Source organism: Populus trichocarpa, chromosome 8 (genome assembly GCF_000002775.5).
Source record: "Populus trichocarpa isolate Nisqually-1 chromosome 8, P.trichocarpa_v4.1, whole genome shotgun sequence".
NCBI classification, from domain to species: Eukaryota; Viridiplantae; Streptophyta; class Magnoliopsida; order Malpighiales; family Salicaceae; genus Populus; species Populus trichocarpa.
Genome location: NC_037292.2, coordinates 5,525,326 through 5,546,217, shown reverse-complemented (window position 1 = coordinate 5,546,217; position 20,892 = coordinate 5,525,326). Strand labels below are relative to the sequence as shown.

The 20,892-nt window shown below is 34.5% G+C and overlaps 2 protein-coding genes across 11 annotated transcripts; one reads left to right on the top strand and one right to left on the bottom strand.

Annotated features, from left to right (window-relative positions):
• Window positions 1–74: 74 nt before the first annotated feature.
• Window positions 75–5,334, bottom strand: LOC7498181 (KH domain-containing protein At4g18375). Of its 9 annotated transcripts, none has more exons than XR_008059891.1 (10): window positions 4,918–5,122; window positions 4,047–4,701; window positions 3,225–3,626; window positions 2,880–3,134; window positions 2,462–2,728; window positions 2,278–2,342; window positions 2,030–2,105; window positions 1,005–1,150; window positions 876–914; window positions 75–345 (listed from the first exon to the last, which is right to left on the bottom strand). XR_008059891.1 is itself a non-coding variant. In XM_052455182.1 (8 exons), exons 2-7 carry the CDS (start codon window positions 4,644–4,646, stop codon window positions 2,057–2,059), a joined length of 1,638 nt encoding a protein of 545 aa, XP_052311142.1. In that variant the 5' UTR covers window positions 4,647–4,701; window positions 4,918–5,122; the 3' UTR covers window positions 75–914; window positions 2,030–2,056. The 9 variants fall into 9 exon arrangements, 4 of the variants coding, with proteins under 4 accessions (XP_052311142.1, XP_052311141.1, XP_024463040.1 ...); XR_008059892.1 differs by having other exon boundaries at window positions 75–199; XR_008059890.1 differs by having other exon boundaries at window positions 75–914.
• A 1,686-nt stretch (window positions 5,335–7,020) lies between these two features.
• On the top strand, window positions 7,021–9,633 carry LOC7498180 (uncharacterized). Of its 2 annotated transcripts, XM_024606576.2 has the most exons (6): window positions 7,022–7,361; window positions 7,741–7,836; window positions 7,950–8,168; window positions 8,595–8,691; window positions 9,087–9,149; window positions 9,237–9,633. In XM_024606576.2, the coding sequence occupies exons 1-6, from the start codon at window positions 7,077–7,079 to the stop codon at window positions 9,428–9,430; spliced, it is 954 nt and encodes a 317-aa protein (XP_024462344.2). In that variant the 5' UTR covers window positions 7,022–7,076; the 3' UTR covers window positions 9,431–9,633. The 2 variants fall into 2 exon arrangements, with proteins under 2 accessions (XP_052310832.1, XP_024462344.2); XM_052454872.1 differs by lacking the exon at window positions 7,741–7,836 and having other exon boundaries at window positions 7,021–7,361.
• The last annotated feature ends 11,259 nt before the right edge of the window (window positions 9,634–20,892 follow it).

Here is a 20,892-nt window from a genome sequence, read left to right as displayed (position 1 = left end):
GTTAATCCAAGTTTGCTAACATTGTTGTGAACAACGTTGATCGAGGGAAAAAATCGGGAGGGAAGGTGGAGCTATTCAACACGAAGACAAAATCATCAGCTAATACAAAAATCTGATTCATGACAAAATCCTACCTCTAAAAGATATTACAGGCCATTTAAGAAGAGAAGGAGTTCGGCAGCAGAAAGCATTCTTCACCCTTCACAATATAAGCAAAACACAAGTTAATTACTACACATTAGTTTTCCAGATAATTGAATGCACTGCACTATCAAATCGATTACTCAAATTTGACTCCAAAAGTCCCAGCCACATCAAGAATCCCACATACACACTCATATTTAACTGCATTGGAGAGGTAAGAAAGTAGAACAACCAAGAATCAGATACCATCTACTATGCTGAAACATTATATAAAACAACAAATCAAAGTTCGATGAGAGTGCTTCCACAAGAAAATTAAGAAACCAGGCATAATGAAAACATAGGTATAAACAGGTATACATACATAATTTAGTGGATTTCTATGTTCAAAAGTGATGATCGCTCAACACGGTAACCATACCAGTGAACACATCCAAAAATAAGGCAATCTCACTTGTTTCTTGAGTCTGTCTCCATAGACGAGATGAGAATGAATACCAGTGCCATAAAAGAACGTGGAAATAGCATCTAGTTTTATTAGTATTGGGAAAACCTACTTAACCAATTTTAAACTGATGGGCATCAAACAGACAATGATATCATGCCTGACTATCTTTGTGTTCTTGTATTGTTATACAACAGCAGCCAGCTAACTAATTACCAATAAGGCAGCCAGGTCATGACCTGTACAAACATCCTGCTTACTGAAAACCAGGAGCAAAGAAACATACCTGCTGGTGATGCAAATGAAAATAGTTGATGCATCAAACCTGCCACATTAATTGCACAAAGGACTTCAACACATCCATCCAAGGCTAATGGCCATGAACACTAAGATGCAATGTATAGAATATGCCTACCCCTCAAGCTGATTTCACCTTCACCATGCCAGCAATTTGTGAATCAGCTAGAAGAGGGATGTGTGCAACTACCTCCCAGCTAAACTAATTGTGATTTTCCCACAGCTTATGAAACAAACCTGAACACAGACCATCAAGAGATGTGCCTTGAAAGCAATTTGAAATATTAGAACATTTTCATATCAGTATTTCCAGCCTACCAATTGACATGAAAAATAGAGATGCAAAATATTAAAGAAGAAATCAATTTTTGAATAAATAGAGGAAATCCAAAAATTCCCTCTCTGCATAAAGGTAATGGCAACCCATTGGCCACAAAGAAATTACAAATGCAAATTAAAAAAAATAAAAAATAAAAGAAAAGAAAAGAAAATTGAAATAAAAGAATGTCTTCGCCAAGACTGATATGGTAAAATCCAAATTACAGCAACCTAAAGTTTTCCAAGACCTTGCCATGATCTGTAAACCCACAGATTAAAAACCAATACAACCATATGCTTTCAGAATTCAGTTATAAAAATCTCCATCGTTATATTAATGACACAAATACGCGAGTGCCAATCACAAATCTTTTACATAGAAATACATCATATCATCATTGCAGATAAGCATGCTGATGGCATGTAACATCTGGAGCAAGATATATAAGCTTTGCTAGTTACTGGTGTCAAGGTTCACAAATGATTGAATGGTGAATTACATCAACAGATATCCAAAATAAAGCATCTGAAGGTGGGATAAGGTGAAGCATAGTTTTGTCAAAGCCTGTTCATCTGATCTTTTATGACTTAGGCTGAAGGCTTCGTCAAAGGGCAAAGGGCGGCATCAGGATTTGTAGATCACTGCTGTTTAGATTGTACAGGGAAGGCAACAGAGGCAAAAAGGTGAATTAGAATTCTAAAACTAGGATGGCCGGGTTAGACATCAATGTGTAGTAATGTCCTCTTCAATCGCAAAGAAAACAGAAACCAGCATACTTATTGAATCATAAGGATAAGCAAGTAGAGGATGGAGAAATTATCTACCTGTTGGCCCTGGAATAGAATACAGGACTAATACCCATGTTTTTTTCTTTGGGAAACAGGGTTCTGACCAGATAACCTGGTAATAGAAGTTAAAAATCAGGCATGGAAGAGATTATCAAAATTGACAACAGATGAAGATCTCCAAATACATTTCATTTAAACAAAATAGAATAATAAAACAGTAATAAATTGCACCAGAATTGAACAAAAAACTTGAGTGACAAAGTTTCAAACGAAAGAAACCTTACCCAGCACCACTAGAACGACCAGATGAGAAGCCACCATATGCTCCATAACTGCCTTCACCACCAATCTGAATGGACAATCACATAAAACTTCTAAGAGGCAATAACAACTTAGGCATGGTTACCAATCCATTAATATCCAAAAATAAGTTCCCTCCACACACACACTATGCAAAGATAAGCATACCAGTGGACCTCCATTACTTCCATAATTATCACTTGGGTTCACATCATGAGAACCATATCCACTAGATGAAGAAGAGTATCCGCGCCCACGTGATTGTCTGTCTCGGCTCCCATATTTTGGACCATCTGATGTATCTAGTGACACAGGAATGTACGGAAGAGCCGGTGGAAATGTAGTTAGTGCTCCGTCTCTTCCAAATATATTGGCTTTCAACCTTAAAATCACTTGTAAAAGAGCATTACTAGCAACTTCAAGGCTTCCGGTGATCTGGTCAGCATTAAAAAACATAATTCCCATGGCATTACAAAGGATGGACCAATTATGCCCTTGAAAAGAAAAAAGAAAAATTAAGCAAAACATGCACACACACCTAGCAGGTTCAAAACAATTTTTTACACAAAACATTATAAACATTCACCTGCACCATCTCATCATCTTCACCAGCAACCTTGGGAAGATTGTCTTCGGAAATAATCCGGATGTTTGCCCTTGTTAGATTCCTCATTTCTGAAATAATTGCCCCACCTTTCCCCATAAGACATCCAATTTGTGATCTTCCCACAAGCAGACGGGTGGTGATTACAGAATCACCTGATTCCTTTTCAGTTTTTTCACTGCATCGTGGTTGCATGCGCAGTGCTGCATTCATGGTTGGAGATTGATCTTCAAAGAACTGCAGGATAAATGATTAGATCATCAACAGTGTGGAATCCCATCAAGATTACTTCGCAATGAAAACCATAGAGAGCTGGTTAATGCTGACCTCCTTTGCTGATATAAATATTATGCAATCATTTCCTTCAGCCCCTGAGCTATCAACTTTAATAGAAGCCCTGGATTCCTGTCGAATTTGTTTGATGATTCCGCCACCTTTCCCAATCACACCTCCGATGTTTGCAATGGGACAAACTAAACGAAGAGAAAAATCTTTTGCAGAAGCTTCATCTCTCTGGTCCGGGTAAAAGGATGATGACCAACTACCTTTATAATTGCCATATAGACCCAAAAGAGGGGCTCCAGCATTTGCAGTGACAAACATGCCACCAGATTGATATGTGTTGGCTGAAGAAGACAATAGCAAGTGCTGTGACCGAGATGGATTCTCATGAAGCCGTGTTGCCACTTGGTAAAGTGCCTTTCTCACAACAGAAGGTTCTCCATGTATCTGTATTGTGCCAAAAGTTCACTGCTCTCGGTAAATATATCACTATCCAACAGCTACTTCTGAAAAAGCAATTCATCTTGAAAAGCATGATTGAGCTGAACTAACTAATTCACAACCAAAAACCCTAAAATTTTGGTTCAGGATTTATGTAATTGTGTTGCTTTTTAAGACATGAAAAGGAAAGTACGCAGCCAATTATTCAACTCTTATCATTGGTCGACACAACACTGGATTGTGAAAAGATCACAAAAAGAAAACATGTTTCTAATATAAATTAAATGCAGACAGCTTCACTATCAACATTGCAAGCACACAGGTTCAATCTTTTGTAGCATTCTTGTTTTAAACAAAGCTCGACAAGAATATAAGTTCCAGTATGATACAATAGCAGAAACTACAATAGCTTAAGAAAACCCTTACCAGGAGAAGCTCATCAGTACTCAGAGCCAAAGGAGGTAAATGCTCATCCTTGGTAATCCGAATCTGCGCACGAGTCTCACTCCTTATATTCTGAATAACTTGTCCACCCTTCCCAATAACACAACCAATTTGATCCGTGGGCACAAGCATTCTCACAGTAACTTGCTGCACCTCCCCAAACCTATCCTCCTCCTCCTCCTCAGCAGCAGCAGCATTATTCAAGTCCTCGGCAATAACCCTATCGTGAACCATAAAAAGCGCATCTTGGGCAGGACAAACATACTCACCAGTATCTTCAAAAAGATTAGTTTCTTCACTGGAACTAAAAATAGTAACAACTCGCTCATCATAACCCGGCATTGCCTCACTGATCCTAATATTTGACTTACTATCCGCCCTTAATTGCTTAGCAATCTCTCCACCTTTACCAATAATACTACCAATCTTTCTTAAAGGACATAAATAACGATAGACCGTATCTTCATTGGTAACAGTATGCTGGTCAGAAGGGTCGTCTCCAGGGTTTCTTCTTTTACCTCCACCATAATCAGATTGTGAATGCTGTGATCTTTTGCCATGGTCATTCCTTTGACCATCCATTATTATTAGCAGCAAAAAAAAGAAAAAAGAAAAAAGAGAGAGAGCAACCCTTTAACTGCAAACACATAAAAACCAACTAAAAATTAAAAAAAAAAAAAAAAAGTTTTTTTGTGATTAAGATAAACAAGTTTGTGTCTTAAATGATAATGACAGATCTGGGATTTGATTAAATAACAGTTTTATAATAACAACAACAACAACAATTATGCAAGATAGATAAATGATAAATAAAGGAAATTTAATGGAAGAGGGGATTGAGAGAGAAACTAACACGCGAAGCGAAGAAGATTGAGAGAGTGTTGTGCTTGTTTTCTTCGATTTGTTTTGCGGTGGAAAGGATAAAAAGGGTTTTGAAAAGCGTGCGCGTGCGAGAGAGTGAGGGAAGAGGGGGGCCAGATATGACTATGTAACAACATGTAATGGCAAGCAGAGCATTGGATTCTAGGGGTTGTCCAGAATCTTTTGCGAGAACCCTTTACCAAGACATTACTGATATTGTTTTTTAAAAAAATAATAGTTTTTTTTATAATTTTAAATGTATTGTGTTGATATAAAAATAAATTTTAAAAAATAAAAAATATATATTATTTTAATATATTTTTAAATAAAAAATATTTTTAAAAATAATCACACAATTCCAAACAAGAGCTCACCATTGTTCTTCTGAAATGTGGATTTTTTGTTTGGAAGTACAGGATAAGTAGCGAAGCACACCAATTTTTTTATTATTTTAATGCTCCTGTTGGAAATTATGAATAGGTAGATGAAGTTGTATTATTCTGTTCAGCAAGTCAAGCGAGTGAGTCAAGCACTAGCACAACTATCAAAGCAATTCAGACCACCACAGTTGCTGAACCGCTTTAGATACTCGCTGGATTATTGGCTCCTGCTACGATACGCCTGTCGTATTAATTTTTTTAATATATAAAGATTATCAAGATGTTGATGACATATTTCCAGAGAAAAAAATCTAATCATAAATTCAAAATACAATGTATATTAAATAATATTTTTTAAAAAATATTTATAAAATGATATATTATATAATTATTTTTAAAAAATATTAAGAAAATGATATATTGAATTAACCTTAGTTAACCTATTAAATCTATAATCTTGATAAACCTATAAAAAATAAATAAATAAAATTACAAAACTCATACCCTAACAAATCGAATATCAAGTGATGAGATTAAAAAAATAATTAATTATAAAAATAAAAAAAACAATTTGGATTAACATGCTAGACAAACGACTTTAATCATGAGACTATAATAACTTTTTTTAAAAACAAACAAAACTTTTATGAAGCTCCATTTGCAACAAATTCAATATTAAAGGTTAAAAAAATCAAGAAAAAAACTAAATCAATGAGACTGGGACAACTCCAGATAAAACAAATTAAAAAAAAAATTATAAAGTCTAATTCTCAAATAACCTAATATTGAATGATAAAATAAAATAAAAAACTAAAAAAAAAGAAGAAAAATGGGTTATTGAAGGGTGAGATTGAAAAGAAAAATATTTAATTAAAAAAAGGATCCAAAAAATAAATCGAGTCAACCCGAGTCAACCTATCGAACATGTGACACAGGTTATGAGATCATAATAACTTCATAAAAAATAAATTAATTTAAAAAATTAATTTTCAACTAACTCATTCTTGGACGATGAAATAAAAAAAATCAATTATAAAAACCAGTCTAAAAAATAATTCAAATTAGTCCAAGTTAACTTATTAAACTCATGATTTAGATTTAGATTTTTCATAAAAAATAAATTAAAAATAATTATGAAACTCTCTTCCAATATATTTAATATTGAAAGTTAAAATTAAGAAGAAAAAAAACTAAATCTAATAGAAAAAATGTATATTTTCTACTATTGTTTTTAGACTTTAATAAATTATTTGGAATAATTTATAAGTAAATAAGTTTGAATAGCTATTAATTAGATATTTGATTAAAGTGTGAATAATTGTATGTTCGGAAGCTCGATCAATTATAATTTAATTAGTTTGTTTAATCTCTTAAAACATATAATTGAAATATCTTTTAATATTTACCAAATTAATAGCTCTTAGAAATAATAATCAATAAAAAAATCTGCCCCAAGTACTTGTCAAAAATTGAAATGATATTTTTTATATAAAAAATTTCATTTATTTTTTCATTAAAAAATTAAATAACTAAAGAAAATTACATTAATCACATTTTTCTTCTCCAAACACACACATGGATCTAGGGATCAAGTGGTCCATTTCCTTTCTTTCTTCCTTTCTTTTTTATATATAATAATATCTTAAGTGGCCCATGGTATGAAATATCTTCCATTGCACTCAGGATAACACGATAATTATTTTTTATGTTTAAATTCATATATGACATTAATTTCCACCGCAGACTGAATATACCGGCCCCTCCTGTTAGGATGAGCCTTCAGTCCTCCCTCTTCACCTTCAGCTTCACCACTCCCTGCAGCAGCTCTTCTCATGAAACTTCAACTCCAACAATCACACCCTTTTTGAATCCTGTGACCAGGCAGTCCAATCAACCAGACAGCTCAGGAAGATCAGAAGAAAACAATGGGGAGCTATTACGTGCCAGCAGCAGATCTTGCATGTGTGGAAGAAGACATTTTCTTGAAGCAGCATCTACCGCTTTATTTCCTATATGTCCTTCAATCGCTTCTGATAATTTACAGCCTCGTTACAAGGTATGCCTGCCTATCTTAATTTTCTCCAAAAGCATACACTATAGAATGGTGATCACAGAGATATCCTGGATGCCAATTCACTCTCAGTTATGTTTCATTTGTATTCAATCTTGTAACGTTGAAAGATTAACTTCACAGATGAAAATTCTGAGTTCGGCAAACTCAAAAATGTATCACACTCTGAGAATCCAATTATATTGTCAAACTGCCTGTAATGTTTACCAAAAAGAAGCAGAAATTAACCATTGTAAAAATGTTATTGATTGTGTTGGTTCGCCAACACCAAACTAGAGGCCAGAATTGAGATATTGCTGTCATTGTTGATTTTATTGTGTTAGAGCACAGTGGGAGTAATTAGGTAACACGGAACATATTGCAGACAGTGTTAAATAGAGTCCACCCTCCAAGACCAGGTTGGTACGATGAATTTTATGCATCTGTATTAAATTCTACCGTGGAACCCTATGAAGCAGAGGTTAGTGGAACTCTTGTTGAACAATTTTTTTTCTTGTAAGGATTATGTATTCAGGCCTCCATTTGATGACATTCTTTTCTCTTTTCCTTTATTGTTATTTTTTGGCGGGTAAGGTTGCTGTTTACAAGACACAGCTTTTTACTAATTTGAGAGGAAAGGCCGAGAAAGTGTTGGAGATTGGCATAGGCACTGGCCCTAACCTCAAATACTATGCCAATAGTGCTGATATCCAGGTTTACGGTGTGGATCCTAACACAAAGATGGAAAAATTTGCGCAGGAATCAGCAGTGGCTGCTGGTCTACCACTTTCAAACTTTGAATTTATACAAGCAGTATGCATGTTTCTGCTATGACACTATCAATTCTACTAAATTTCTATATATTTGACTTAATTTACTACAAAATGGAAAGTTCATTACCATGGTTTAATATTGTTAGCAATATTAACATCGATAGCCTTCAAGTCATGTGTTTATCTGATCGTGCTATAAGACTATCAATTTCATCTGTAGCCTTTAATACATGTTTAGACATCAGTACAGATGAAAACTCCATGATTTTATGTGTGAAGCTGCTGCTTTAAATCATTAGCTAACTCTTTAGTCTCTTACTCTCTTTGCCATTATGGGCGCGGGTCATCAACTGATTTTATCATTTGTTTCCTGAGTGATTACTTGCTTGTTGAGATTAACGTAATATCAAAATTGAAAGTTGTTGCACTGCTCTTCATCGATTTTGAAAGCCTTGATTGCATGCAGGTTGGGGAAGCTATACCATTAAATGATGCTTCTGTTGATGCTGTCGTGGGCACTCTTGTACTCTGCTCCGTTAAAGAAGTTGGCCAGACACTACAAGGTAATTGGATTAAACATGCTTTTGGTTTCTCACAATAAACAGATTTTTCTCACACAATTGAATTTCGTGATTTTTTTAAAAAAAATGTTTTAAATTTTTTAAATTATTTTAATAGGTTAATATAAAAAAAAAATCTTGTTGTTGTGATTGAAAAGTGTTCTGCTTCACTAAAAGTCGAAATGACCTTAAAGTCCTCTCTGGGGGTCAGAGCTTATAACTTGTCGGGGTCGATCTTATTGCTTGCATGTTTCTGTGCTAGAACTAGTTTGCAACTGCAAATTTCAGTCCAGCCAAATAAGCGAAGAATGGTATTCCCAGCACCAAGTTTTTCTGTGTGTCAAACCAAGTTTTTCTCTGTGTGAGGTACATTATTAAACTGGAACCTTTGTGTGCAGAGGTAAAGAGAGTGCTTAAACCTGGTGGGCTTTACCTATTTGTGGAGCATGTGGCTGCAAAAGGTCTTGTGGGCTAAACTTCCAAGTAAACGTTGGTGAGCTTGGTTGATCTCGTTAAATATTTGTTGTTAATGTTGCTGGTTTATGCAGATGGAACAATTCTTAGACTCCTGCAAAGTGCCCTCGATCCATTACAACAGACAGTTGCTGATGGTTGTCACCTATCTAGGGATACAGGAAAGGAAATTCTTAAAGCTGGTTTCTCATCTGTCGATTTAAGCATGGCTTTCCTGTCTAATGCCTTGATTATAAATCCCCATGTGTATGGAATAGCCAGCAAGTAACATTAAGGGGGAACATCTATTACAATTATATATATATATATATATATATATATATATATATATATATATATATATATATATATTAAGAGTGAACACAATAACGAATTTGATGGCCACCAAATATTGAACATTAAAATACAGCAAATGTACTGAGACAATGACGTTTCTAGAACAAGGTTAACCTGCAAATGCATTTGTGGATTGCTTGTGTTTGTCAGCAAGTTTAATTCTTAAGAGTTAAGAGGCACATGTACATCCCATTGTTTACTCTGCTGGAACCCATTTGTATTCAACAATTTATTTTCTTGGTGTTATATCACAGTCGAACCATGCAGCAAAAATATTCATCTTCTTATAGCGTAAAGCTAATCTTACTGAATATTCTGTTTAAAAAACTCATGACGATCCCTTGAATAACTGGGTACGCCAGTTTATACCTTGATCCAGACATTAAGGTTTCTTTTAGAATTATTTTGGAAAGAAATTTTAAGCAAACGAGCACTGTTCTTTTCCTTTGAATAATCATTTTAGCTTAATCGATATTGTTATTAAACTTTCGTTGGTGGTTTTTTTTTTTTTTTGAGAAAGTGAAAATTGCTTTCTCGGTTCTCAACCTAGCGGTCCACTTTCTCGCTGTGAGAGGTAGCAGGAGAAAATTACTTCATTTATGATTTAACCATTGTAATTAGCCAATGATGACTATACAAGAATAAAGTTACCTTAGGGTCGCTGGGGTTTGTTTTTTGGTAAATAAACAGTACAGGTGTCTGGGTGTTCGTTTTACGTGAAATAATATACATTGAAGGTGAAGTAATTTCGTTAAATATCAGAACAGTTTGTAAATAACACGAATTTCTCTCATATTGGATAAGAAACTTATGAAATGAATTCCAAAATGGAATGATCTCAGTAGATGATATTTTTGAAATAACTTTCACATATCAGAATCAGATACAGAACGGAATTCCAAGAAATTTTATTGAATAAGCCTCGAAAGCCAATAAGTGAATGGCTCGGGAGAAAGAACTACAACTAACCAAATAGCAAAAACAAAATTGCAGACATGTAAACAAAGCTAGCAGAAAAACAGAGATAAAATTAGAGCCATGCTGCCCAATCACATTCCCGCTGCAGACTTTGTTTAGTAAGACAGCTTGCTGCATCATTCCCTTATATACTGGTTCCTGTGAAAGAAATGGACCTCGCCTTTTTTGTAAGAGAGGCAATGCATATGAGATGGTCATGCATCTTCCAAGACTAATCTTTTGTTGATGTGGTGACCCAATTAATGGCGTTAGCAAAGTCAGATTCAACTAGTCAATGAACTTGACTAGCTTGCACATGTTCTGTGCTCAACTCCAAAGCCTTTTTTATATTGCCAGTACCTCAGCTTCATTAGAGTCTTTAATTCAAGTTAGCACTGGGAAAGCACAGATAAATCTCCCAAGATGGTCTCTCAGAACCCCACCAACCCCTGCCGTTCCCGGCTTTCCAAGAGCTGAACCATCCACGTTCCATTTTAAACACCCTAACTTCGGTTTTTGCCACACCACTGCTCCATTGCTACCTTACTTGAGCTGAAGCTAGTCCACTTCTGAATACCTTAAGCGGACCTTGCCTGATCATTCCCTCAAGTTTTGTTTTGTCCTGACCCTTTTAAAATTTGAGATTTTTCTAGTCCAAAATCTTGGTCCGGTGGAGATAGAAAGTCAGAAGAACAAATCGATTAATTGTTCAAGATTGAATATGATTTCACCTCCTGAAATCACATTATAGTTTAAAAGAAGAGTTGCTTGCCTTGAAAGTTAATTTACTTGTAGGGTGCTGTGGGGGTAAGTTGGGTCTCCATGTGAATGGAGGGTCCATCCCGTTGCCATTTTTATCAGCACAACACAATAATTGCAAAAGGGATGATTCCATTCAAGGCCAAAGAGCTCTGGCATGTTGGCCCCTGCGTGTGGAAACAGTTGCCAAGTAAGTGATATAAACTGTTTACAGCATCCAACTAACTTGATGAACCAATTGCCTGCTGGGTGTACTCATATGTCTTATCATAACCCATAGGATTTCTTCACAGGGCCAAGGACATGGAAAGGTGTTCTTGTTGAGTTTGTTAAAAGGAAGTGGGGTTTGCTTTTCATTTAGTGCTCGACATTACTGCCTTTGAAGCATGCCTGGGCCCTGTTTTATCTCGATAAAGGACATTAATAGTGTTCATCTTATTGTGCTGCAAGCTGGATTCGATTACCTTTTCATGGTAGTTTTCTTCCCTTTTCTTTTTCATAACCTCTCCCCTCTCCCTCTCCCTCTCCCTCTCCCTCTCGAGTTATCGATGTTAGGCGTGCCGGGCTATGATAGTATTTAGCATTATCATAATGATTGTTATTTAAATTATTTTTTATTTTAAAATATATTAAAAAAAAATATTTTCTACATAAATACATTATAATTTAATTAAAAAATGCGACGTAGCTACAATGACAAACAAAATGTAAATCTAAAGATACATGCATCAAGCTACTCTCATCACTTTTATTAATGTTAAGCTTTAATATATTTTCTTAATACAAAAATCTCTGTATGATTTATTTATTTGCATACCATTTTTTCATATGTCAAATAAAATTACATCAAATTATTCATATTAACTAAATTACATATTTACACATAGTAGTACTTAATTCACGAGGCAATTCCTTAAAATTATTTTTAAATAAAAAAATTAAATTTTTAAAGAACACAATGTTAATCACATTCCTGAATACTTCTGATATCACCGACGCATGGCGGCTCTTCAAGTTGAGCAACTCCTAGTGGTGGCGATTTCTAATTCATTATAATGTATACATGTCCTCAGCTTCTTTATTGCTTATTGCCACGTAACGGGGTATAAGTCTTGGTCCCTTGATATATCAAGTTATTTTATTTTTAATTCTCATATTTCAATTGGAAGCCTCGCATTATTACACGTGGATTGATATAGTTTATATGTTGGTATTGGTTTTTTTAATTATCACCAACTAACAAATTTATTTTTTATGTACCCCCCCAACACAAATATATATAATTATTTATTTTTAAAATATTGATTAGATTGATCTCATGTTGTTAGGGTATTAAACTGGGATCCTTCATGTTTATAAATCTAGCAAAGCATATACATAGGAGCTTGTTTAAAAAAAGAAGAAAAAGAAATAAAGAAACAAGCGAAGAAAGAAAACTACAAGATGGGCACCGCAAGGGCCAAAAGCCAGCCAACAAGTGATGACGGTATGGGCCTTATACACGGGCCAGCCAATTGTAGCAAAACTAGAACTACCTGTTATGCACGTGGAGATTCACATCACCCAGTATATTGAAACAGTATACTGAAAGATAAGATTTTCAAGATGGTGGTGTAGTTCAACTAGTTAGGTTTTAGATTTGTTTTTTAGAAATTACTAGTTTGAGTCTCATAAATCTCAAGGTCACTAGAGACTTATATGATTATTAATTTCAAAACATGTGGTATTAGTTGAGGTACACGCAAGCTAACCCAAATGCTTACATTAATAAAAAATAATAATAAATAATAATCAAGATTTCCTCTTATTTTTCTATACTACACTTGCGTATAACCATTATTGCTTCAAAGTCTCATGATAATATTAAAACCAAAGCCCTATAGGTCCCATGCTTCATCTCTTTGGTTGCTTGCAAGATGGAAGAACACTTTAGAATCGGATGCACATGGGCTAGTTTTCAACTAGGGTCACCTTCATCACAAATAGTATCTCGTGGCAAATAACATGGAGCCTTAATTTGACCTCATCTTCTTCATGGTTAACAAGTTAGAACAAGAACCAGTTTGGAAATTATTTTACTTTTCTTAACTAGTTCTCGTCTCTCTTAACAAATCCAACTGAAAATTTTCTATAAGCATATTGTTCTCAGTAGATATAAATATTCACCCATCACATCGGTTCAATTGCTTTTCCTCTGTATGAAAAATGGGTTTCTCTCTCTGTTTTGTTTTGATTTTTTTTTTCTTTTGTTGAATTAGCACACGAAAGAGATAGTTTAAATTATGTTCCTGGCTAAGTTATGTTCTCCGCGTGATCCAGGGTAGTTAGATTTCCCAAATTGTAATTGAATGGACCACGAAGACAGATATTTTGTTGATGTTCTTGGACACCATTTTTGCGTAGACAATATATATATATAAAAAAAAATTAAACCACTAGCTATTAGCACAATACTGTAGTGATGTGGCAAAATTTAATTGTTCATTCTATAAAGTTATTGTAAGTCTTTGTTTTATTATTAACATGGATGTTCAGGCCAGCTTGTGCGTACCTCGATTAATTCTATGGGTTCTGAAATTAACGACCATATAAACCTCTAATGACATCATATTATCAACAACAAAATTTAAATTTAAAATTATAAAGAATAAATTTTTTGATATTAAATTTTTATTACTGAAACACCAACCAACTATACGCTTAAGTAATAGTAAATATTGGTTGCATGGGATATGAGCCTGGAAGTATATCATATCACGTGCTATTCTTCTCTCTTTGGGTTTATATGAAACCAACTTAAAGAATGTGTGTAATATACGTGTGTGTGTGTGTGTGTGTGTGGGAAATTTCATGAGTAGAACGATATGGGCTACATCACTGGTTTAACTGTCCTTAACTAACTTTTCTGTAAACTTATTTGATGCTCTAATTAAAAGATGTGGCCTACGTACTTTGTGTAGCTTTTCGGCTTACATGATTTGTAAAGTTGTTTTATTTCAATTCAGTTTTTTTTTTATTTCCCTCTTCTTTTGTCTTTTTTTTCTCATTTTCATCGTAAAACTCTATTTAACAATTATCTACATTATTTTTGAATTAACTAGGTCCATTTAATCACGCCATGACAACTTCTACGCAATTTTATTTTAAATTTTGTATACGAAAGAGTCAAGCAATAGGGTTTTTTTGGTCAATTTCATCCTCAAAAATTTTTACCGAATAATTGGGTTGGCTTTATATAGACCAAGTTGACTTTGTTACGCCAAAACAATTTTTACATGGTTTAATTTTAAACCCGGGTTAAATAAAGAGTTGGATCAAGAAGTTTTTTTCTGTCAAATTCATCGACTTATATTTTTTACTAGTCGACCTGTTTCTCTTTGAACTGGTTAAGGTGACTGGGTAACGTCAAGAAAACTTTTATATGATTTAATTTTAAATTTGGGCTAGACAAGGAGTATCAATTTTATCCTCAAATTTTTTCTATCGATCAGCTAGGTTGTCTCTAAACTAACCATGTTAACCGGGTTATATCAAGACAACTCTAATACAATTTAATTTTAAACTCAAGTTAGGCAAGGAGTTGGGTAATGAGGTTTTTTTTGTCGATTTTATTATCAAACTTTTTTACTGGTCGGGACGGTTGTCTTGGGACCAGTTAAGTTAATTGGATCGTGTCAAAAAAAATTATACATGATTTAATTTTAAACCTAGAATAAATAAGAAGCCAGGTCATAAAATTTAAAGGTTAATCCGTTAGACCGAAAACTAATTATAGTATCAAATAATTGTTTACCACTTTTAACATTTTTTGTTTTCTTTTAAAAAAATCAATCCAACCTGTGGCATAGAAATATCACTAGTCCGTGTTTGTTTTTACAATAGAAAATAGTGTTTTTAAAAAATTTAAATTTTTTTTATTTGAAATATATATTTTTTAATATTTTCATATCATTTTGATGCATTGATATTAAAAATAATTTTTAAAAAATAAAAAATATATATATTTTTATATATTTTCAAACAAAATACACTTTAAAAAAAAAACTATTATGACTCTTTTCCTTTATTATAACTAAGCTAACTCTGTAACCTTCGCGGCCGGCCTTTAGAGTATATACTTTTCCCAGCCACCTAATCACATTCGCGGAATCAGCCCCAACAATCCAGTTCACTTGTTTCGTTAGCACGGAAGTGGAACTAATCTCCAAGGCCTTCGTGACAGCAAACACTTCCACCACATTTGACCCCGTTATTCCTGCTGAGATGGGAAAATGTACATAAAAGTTGAAACCCTTCCTGAAGGTTCATATAAATTATTTATTTCTATAAACTAATAATAATAGTTGCTATATATCACGAGAGTGAACGGGGAAACAACTCTTATTTGCCAATTTCAATTAAAAAAACCAACAAGTCAAGGATCATGCAGGTTCCGAGTTAATTATTTATCATATTTTCCCTCAAACATAAAAGACCACACACATTCTCAACGAGAGTGGAAATCTTTCGAATTCTCCGAAAAAAACACTAAAGAGCATCCCGGATACAAAGAAATTCGTGGTGCTCACAACCTCACCCACTGTTATTAAACCCGGCCCGGCCCGGCCCGGCGGGTTGACCCGGGACCCGGTCGACCCGGTGGCTGGACCGGTCCGGGTTTAACAAAAGACCGGCTGTGGCAATAACCAGGCCAAACCCGGGCGACCCAGTTGGTTGACCCGGGCGAACCCGGACGAGACCCGGTTTTTTTTTTCTTTTCAAATGTGGGATTTGAAACACATTAGTATATATACTCTATGTTCCCAAGAAAAAAGTCATGTTTTTTCAATGTGGGATAAAAAACCTTTTGGTTTAAATACTTCAACTTAAAAGGATAACATAGTATTTTTTCAATGTGGGGTTTGAAGCCCTTTCATATACATACACTATGTTCCCATGAAAAAAACCATATTTTTTCAATGTGGGATAAAAAACCTTTTGGTTTAAATACTTCAACTTAAAAGGATAACATAGTATCTTTTCAATGTGGGATTTGAAGCCCTTTCATATATATACTTCATGTTCCCATGAAAAAGTTATGTTTTTTCAATGTGGGATTCGAAACCCATTAGTATATATACTCTATGTTTCCAAGGAAAAAGTTATGTTTTTTCAATGTGGGATAAAAAACTTTTTTTAGTTTAAATACTTTAACTTAAAAGCTTAACATAATATCTTTTTAATGTGGGATAAAAAAATTTTTAAAATATTTTTTTAAACTTCATAATATGTATAATCTATATTTACATGGATTTTTTCATATGAAATATTAAAATTTTATTTTTTTTAAAATTTTTCCGGGTTAATTCGGGTTGACCCGAGTTGACCCGGGTTGACCTCTGAAACCCGGGACCCGGCCCCTTGGCCGGGTCAACCCCCGGGCCGGGTTTAATAACTATGACCTCACCTTGCGCTGTTAATGGTATGGAGAGAAGTCGATCCAAGCACCCCGATGGTGGTGATTTGTGGTGAGATACAGAAGGATTTCTTATCCTCTCAAGCAAACTGGTTACAACTTCAATGGTGGAGAGTAGAGTTTTTTTTCCGAATTTGAAATAGGTGATCAGAGATACAATTTATGCACGATTGCTTTTTCTCCGGCCTCGAGCAAAAAAAAATTTAATCTGTGCGTGGAGGAAAAAGAAAGCTCCTTCTTAATATTGTTTGTCGGTATGGTCTAATATGTTTTTGTAATTTAAAATATATTAAAATATTTATTTTTTTTAAAGGTAAACATTAAAATATTAAAATCATTCTGAGAAATTATTTGAAAAACAGAAAGCAATGCGAAACGGGAACTTTAAAATTTAAAATTCAAAGGAAGATTCACTGCGAACTTTTATGTGGGGTTAAAGCGACGTAGTTTAAAATTTTAAAAATTAAACTGTCAAAAAGATCCATTATAGAGGGAAAGAACGGGAAGTGCGCGAGAATCATTCCGCAGCATTGTTGTCGGCAACCGCAACACCTCTGCTATTCTTTTGTTTTTTAGAAGAATACTCATGAATTTGGGGTCGTTTTGCAGAACCAAGCTATAAAAGGGCTTGAAAACGTATATTTCTTGCGTGGATTTTCATCGTATAAGTGATCTCGGTGGCTTTCAACGCTTTGTCTTGGTACGAACGCTGGAATAAGATCTGGATCGATAAAGCAATAATTTTCCTTTTATCCTTTCCAGCTATCTTTTTAAGCTCATGCTAACAAATGGTGCATCATTTATTTACTTCGTCTGTGATCGTGGTTCCCCTCCATTGTTCCCGAACCAAAAAATGCTTGCTTCATGAGGAATGGAATCAAATCAAACGGTGCTCATTGGACAATCATTCCACTCATCAGCCAGACTCTATTCTTTACTTCTTGTTGAATTAATGAGCATTTACAATTCTTACAGCTAGTTTCTGTAAAGCTTACAGAAACATTAAGTACACCTACTAGTAAAGAGGTTCTTCACCAAATCCAGTGGGTAGTTGAGAGTACACTCTTCTGAGCATCAGTTGGTTTTTTATAATATAAGATTTAATGAGTATTTAATAGTATGATAATGTTTTTTATAATCCTGACTTGTTAATGTAAAAAAAATATTAAAAAAAAACATCATTTATTACCCCACCATGATACCAGCACGCTTTAGTGCTCAAAATTATACAATGGGTTCTAGAGGTTGTTAGTTTAGCTAGCTCCAAGGTAGTTTAAGGCACAAGAAAAAATCTAGTCTAAAGATCCGGCTGCCTCCCTCCCTTTTCTAAGCAAGATTTCCACCGATCACGGGGTTGGTATACTGTACATTTGACGAGTTATTGTTTCCATCGGGAAAAAAAAGAGAAGAAAAAATATGATTTAACAAGAAATGCACAAATATGAACACAAAGAAACATGGCTCATTTTTTATAATCAAGAATATAATCTTTGACAGAGATATTTCAAGAGATGTGTTTGGTAGCTAAAATTGTTTATTTTCTCTTTTTAACTTTCTGAATTCGAAAAATGACAAACAGAATGGATACAAATCTTGCTTCATATTTTGTACTTTTTATTTAATTATAGGGATCGAGACCCGCTCGCGTCGACGTTGGCGCAGATGAAGCGTCTGACAAAATCTCGGGCAAGGAAATCTTGATGCCACAATTAAATTCAACAGTGACAAGACATGGCCTCTCACCCAGATCGATTTTCTCAGTTTCTCTTTATTTTCCGAGAATCTCACACAGTGTAGGCTGCGTAGCAGCTAGGGGCAACGGTGTGAGGAGGGTTTGATTTTAGGTCAAGAGTCGTAGCAAGAATGATCAGCCATGAGAGATGATCACTTTCTTCGTAGACCACATGGCACATGGGGAGGGACAGGGAAAGAAGAACGGGACAACCAGGAAGATTGTGATGTTTGGTTTGAAAATCACAAAGGACAGAAGATATGATTAAGCACATACGAGATGCAGCAACAAAAAAGGCACCATAATCTCCCGACAAATTAATTAAGATGAGAAACTTTTTTTGTCATCCACGGCCTCGGTCATGGTATCTTATTCCTGCCAGTTCTTTGATTTTGAAATGGTGCATGGCGCACTGGCATGTACTGTTTATGGTTCTAGACCATTCATTGGGTGGCGGGAAAATAAAACGACCCATAAAAACTGTTCATTTTCAACATTAAGCCAATTTTAATGCTAAATTTCTGTTATATTTTACAATTTCTGCAATTAATTCTAGAGTTTCATCATAATGTGAAAATAATGAAATAGATTAGAGTATACCAACTGACACTGAGATACATTAAGATTTGAGATATAATAAAATTATATCAACACTATTAAAAATAAATAAAGTGTGGCAATCAAATTAAAAATTAGGACAAAAAAAGATTGCCTTGCCAGAGCAATGCAATCCCCAACAGGACAAAATTACAGGGGCTCCATATTTTTCAAGCATCTTCAAAGTCTTAATTGCTTTAAACCAATAGAAGCATCTTCACTAGTGAATTAGTAAATTCACCATGCATGAGACTTTATTTTTTAAAAAATTGTAATTGCAATACAGTTGTTGTTTTGACAATAAATACATCAACCCGTCCATGTACAAAACGTACTATCTTGTGTTCCAGATCCATAAAATGTTCTCTCTCTCGTGTTCATTCTTGTTGCTCTTCTTCTCCTATTTCCTTTTATTTCTCTTCACATTGCATGTTCCCTGTTGACACTCCAAACTGGAATTTACAGCCCAGTTGAAATAAGTGTTGTTAAACTCAGTTGATCTAACGGGTTAATTTGATGACCGACCGACTTAAAATTTAAATTGGATATAATTGAATCTGGTGAGAACAACCAGCTACCTAAACAAAATCCATGCCATGTTTAACTGAATTTTCCTAAGAAAAAACATTAAATAGCATTTTAACATATTTTAAAAAATATTAAAATAACATTGTTTTTTTTAATAACTCAAATCAACTTCGATGGACCTATACAACTGCCATCCAAACCTTGGATCAGGTTGTGGACCAAACCGGCTTTTATAAGCATGGTTGAGTCACACACGAAACAAATACAAATAATGAAGACCTCCGTATCAAGCTGGGAGACATACAGCTAGTTTTAGAAGACACCATCCAGTCGCGTCTCATCTCTCCTGGAAGAGAAAAGGAAACCATTATGATGAAAAAGTCGAAGCGGAGTCATAATCTTGCCAGAGTGCATTGCGCTGTTCTTTTATTCTCAAATAAAGGGCGTGAGTTGATGTTCTTGACCTCCCATTGCACGTAAACCTTGACGAACAACAAAGGTCATGATTGGCGAATTTTACTTCGAAGACTATAAAAAGCAAGGTCGAAAGGGAGACACCATTATGGAAAATAAGCTTAAAAGTTTTCACGCAGAGATTAGTCTCATGCTACATCATACACATGAAACAACGAAGACCAGGCAGGAGTGTTTTGGGCGTCGACAAGACCAATGCTTTTCCCCCCACTTGACTTGTAGTTGCGGGGCATCAAAATCCATGACAACAGGGAAAGGTGTGATGAAACACGAAAGCCAGAAAATCTAGTGTGGAATCAAAATAGGATAGCGGTGGGTAAAGTTTCCGGAAGATAAGCGGTCCAGATCAAATCCATAAAGCCGAACACAAAACATAAAAGCAAAGGGGTGACGAGGAATCTGGCATGCTTAAGCATGTTCAAACGACAAGTTGGTTATTGGCCGTTAAAGTCCAGGAAATGTCAATATGGTATGCAAGCACCCCATCCACTCCCAAAAAACACAGAGCTAGAGCACAGTTGCCTTTTTTTTTTTTTTAATTTCCAAGAACAATTGCCATTTTTAAATGACAGGGTTGGCTGACAGAAAATTTATATTTTACAGCAAAAAGGAAAACTTAAACTACCCGTACAGAGTAAAGGATGCCATAATTGATGGAGTCAAATCCCACCCTCTTCTTTGTTGTTTGTACGTGAACTAGTATTACTTAACCCTATTTTGGTTTTATCCTGTTTGTCATAGTTAACCTGCTTGTCTTTAAAATTTATTTATTTATTATTTTTTATTATTTTAATATATTGATATTAAAAATAAAATTTAAAAAATAAAAAATATTATTTTAATATATTTTCATGTGATAACCACTTTTAAATCCTAAAAAAATAAACAACCA

Coding starts and splice junctions, on each gene's coding strand:
- LOC7498180 (XM_024606576.2), top strand. CDS start 7,077: ATGAGCCTTCAGTCCTCCCTCTTCACCTTCAGCTTCACCACTCCCTGC. Junction 7,837..7,949: donor TGGAACCCTATGAAGCAGAG/GTTAGTGGAACT, acceptor TTGGCGGGTAAG/GTTGCTGTTTACAAGACACA. Junction 8,692..9,086: donor AGTTGGCCAGACACTACAAG/GTAATTGGATTA, acceptor CTTTGTGTGCAG/AGGTAAAGAGAGTGCTTAAA.
- LOC7498181 (XM_052455181.1), bottom strand. CDS start 4,646: ATGGATGGTCAAAGGAATGACCATGGCAAAAGATCACAGCATTCACAA. Junction 3,627..4,046: donor GTACTGATGAGCTTCTCCTG/GTAAGGGTTTTC, acceptor GGCACAATACAG/ATACATGGAGAACCTTCTGT. Junction 2,106..2,277: donor GGTCGTTCTAGTGGTGCTGG/GTAAGGTTTCTT, acceptor TTCTATTACCAG/GTTATCTGGTCAGAACCCTG.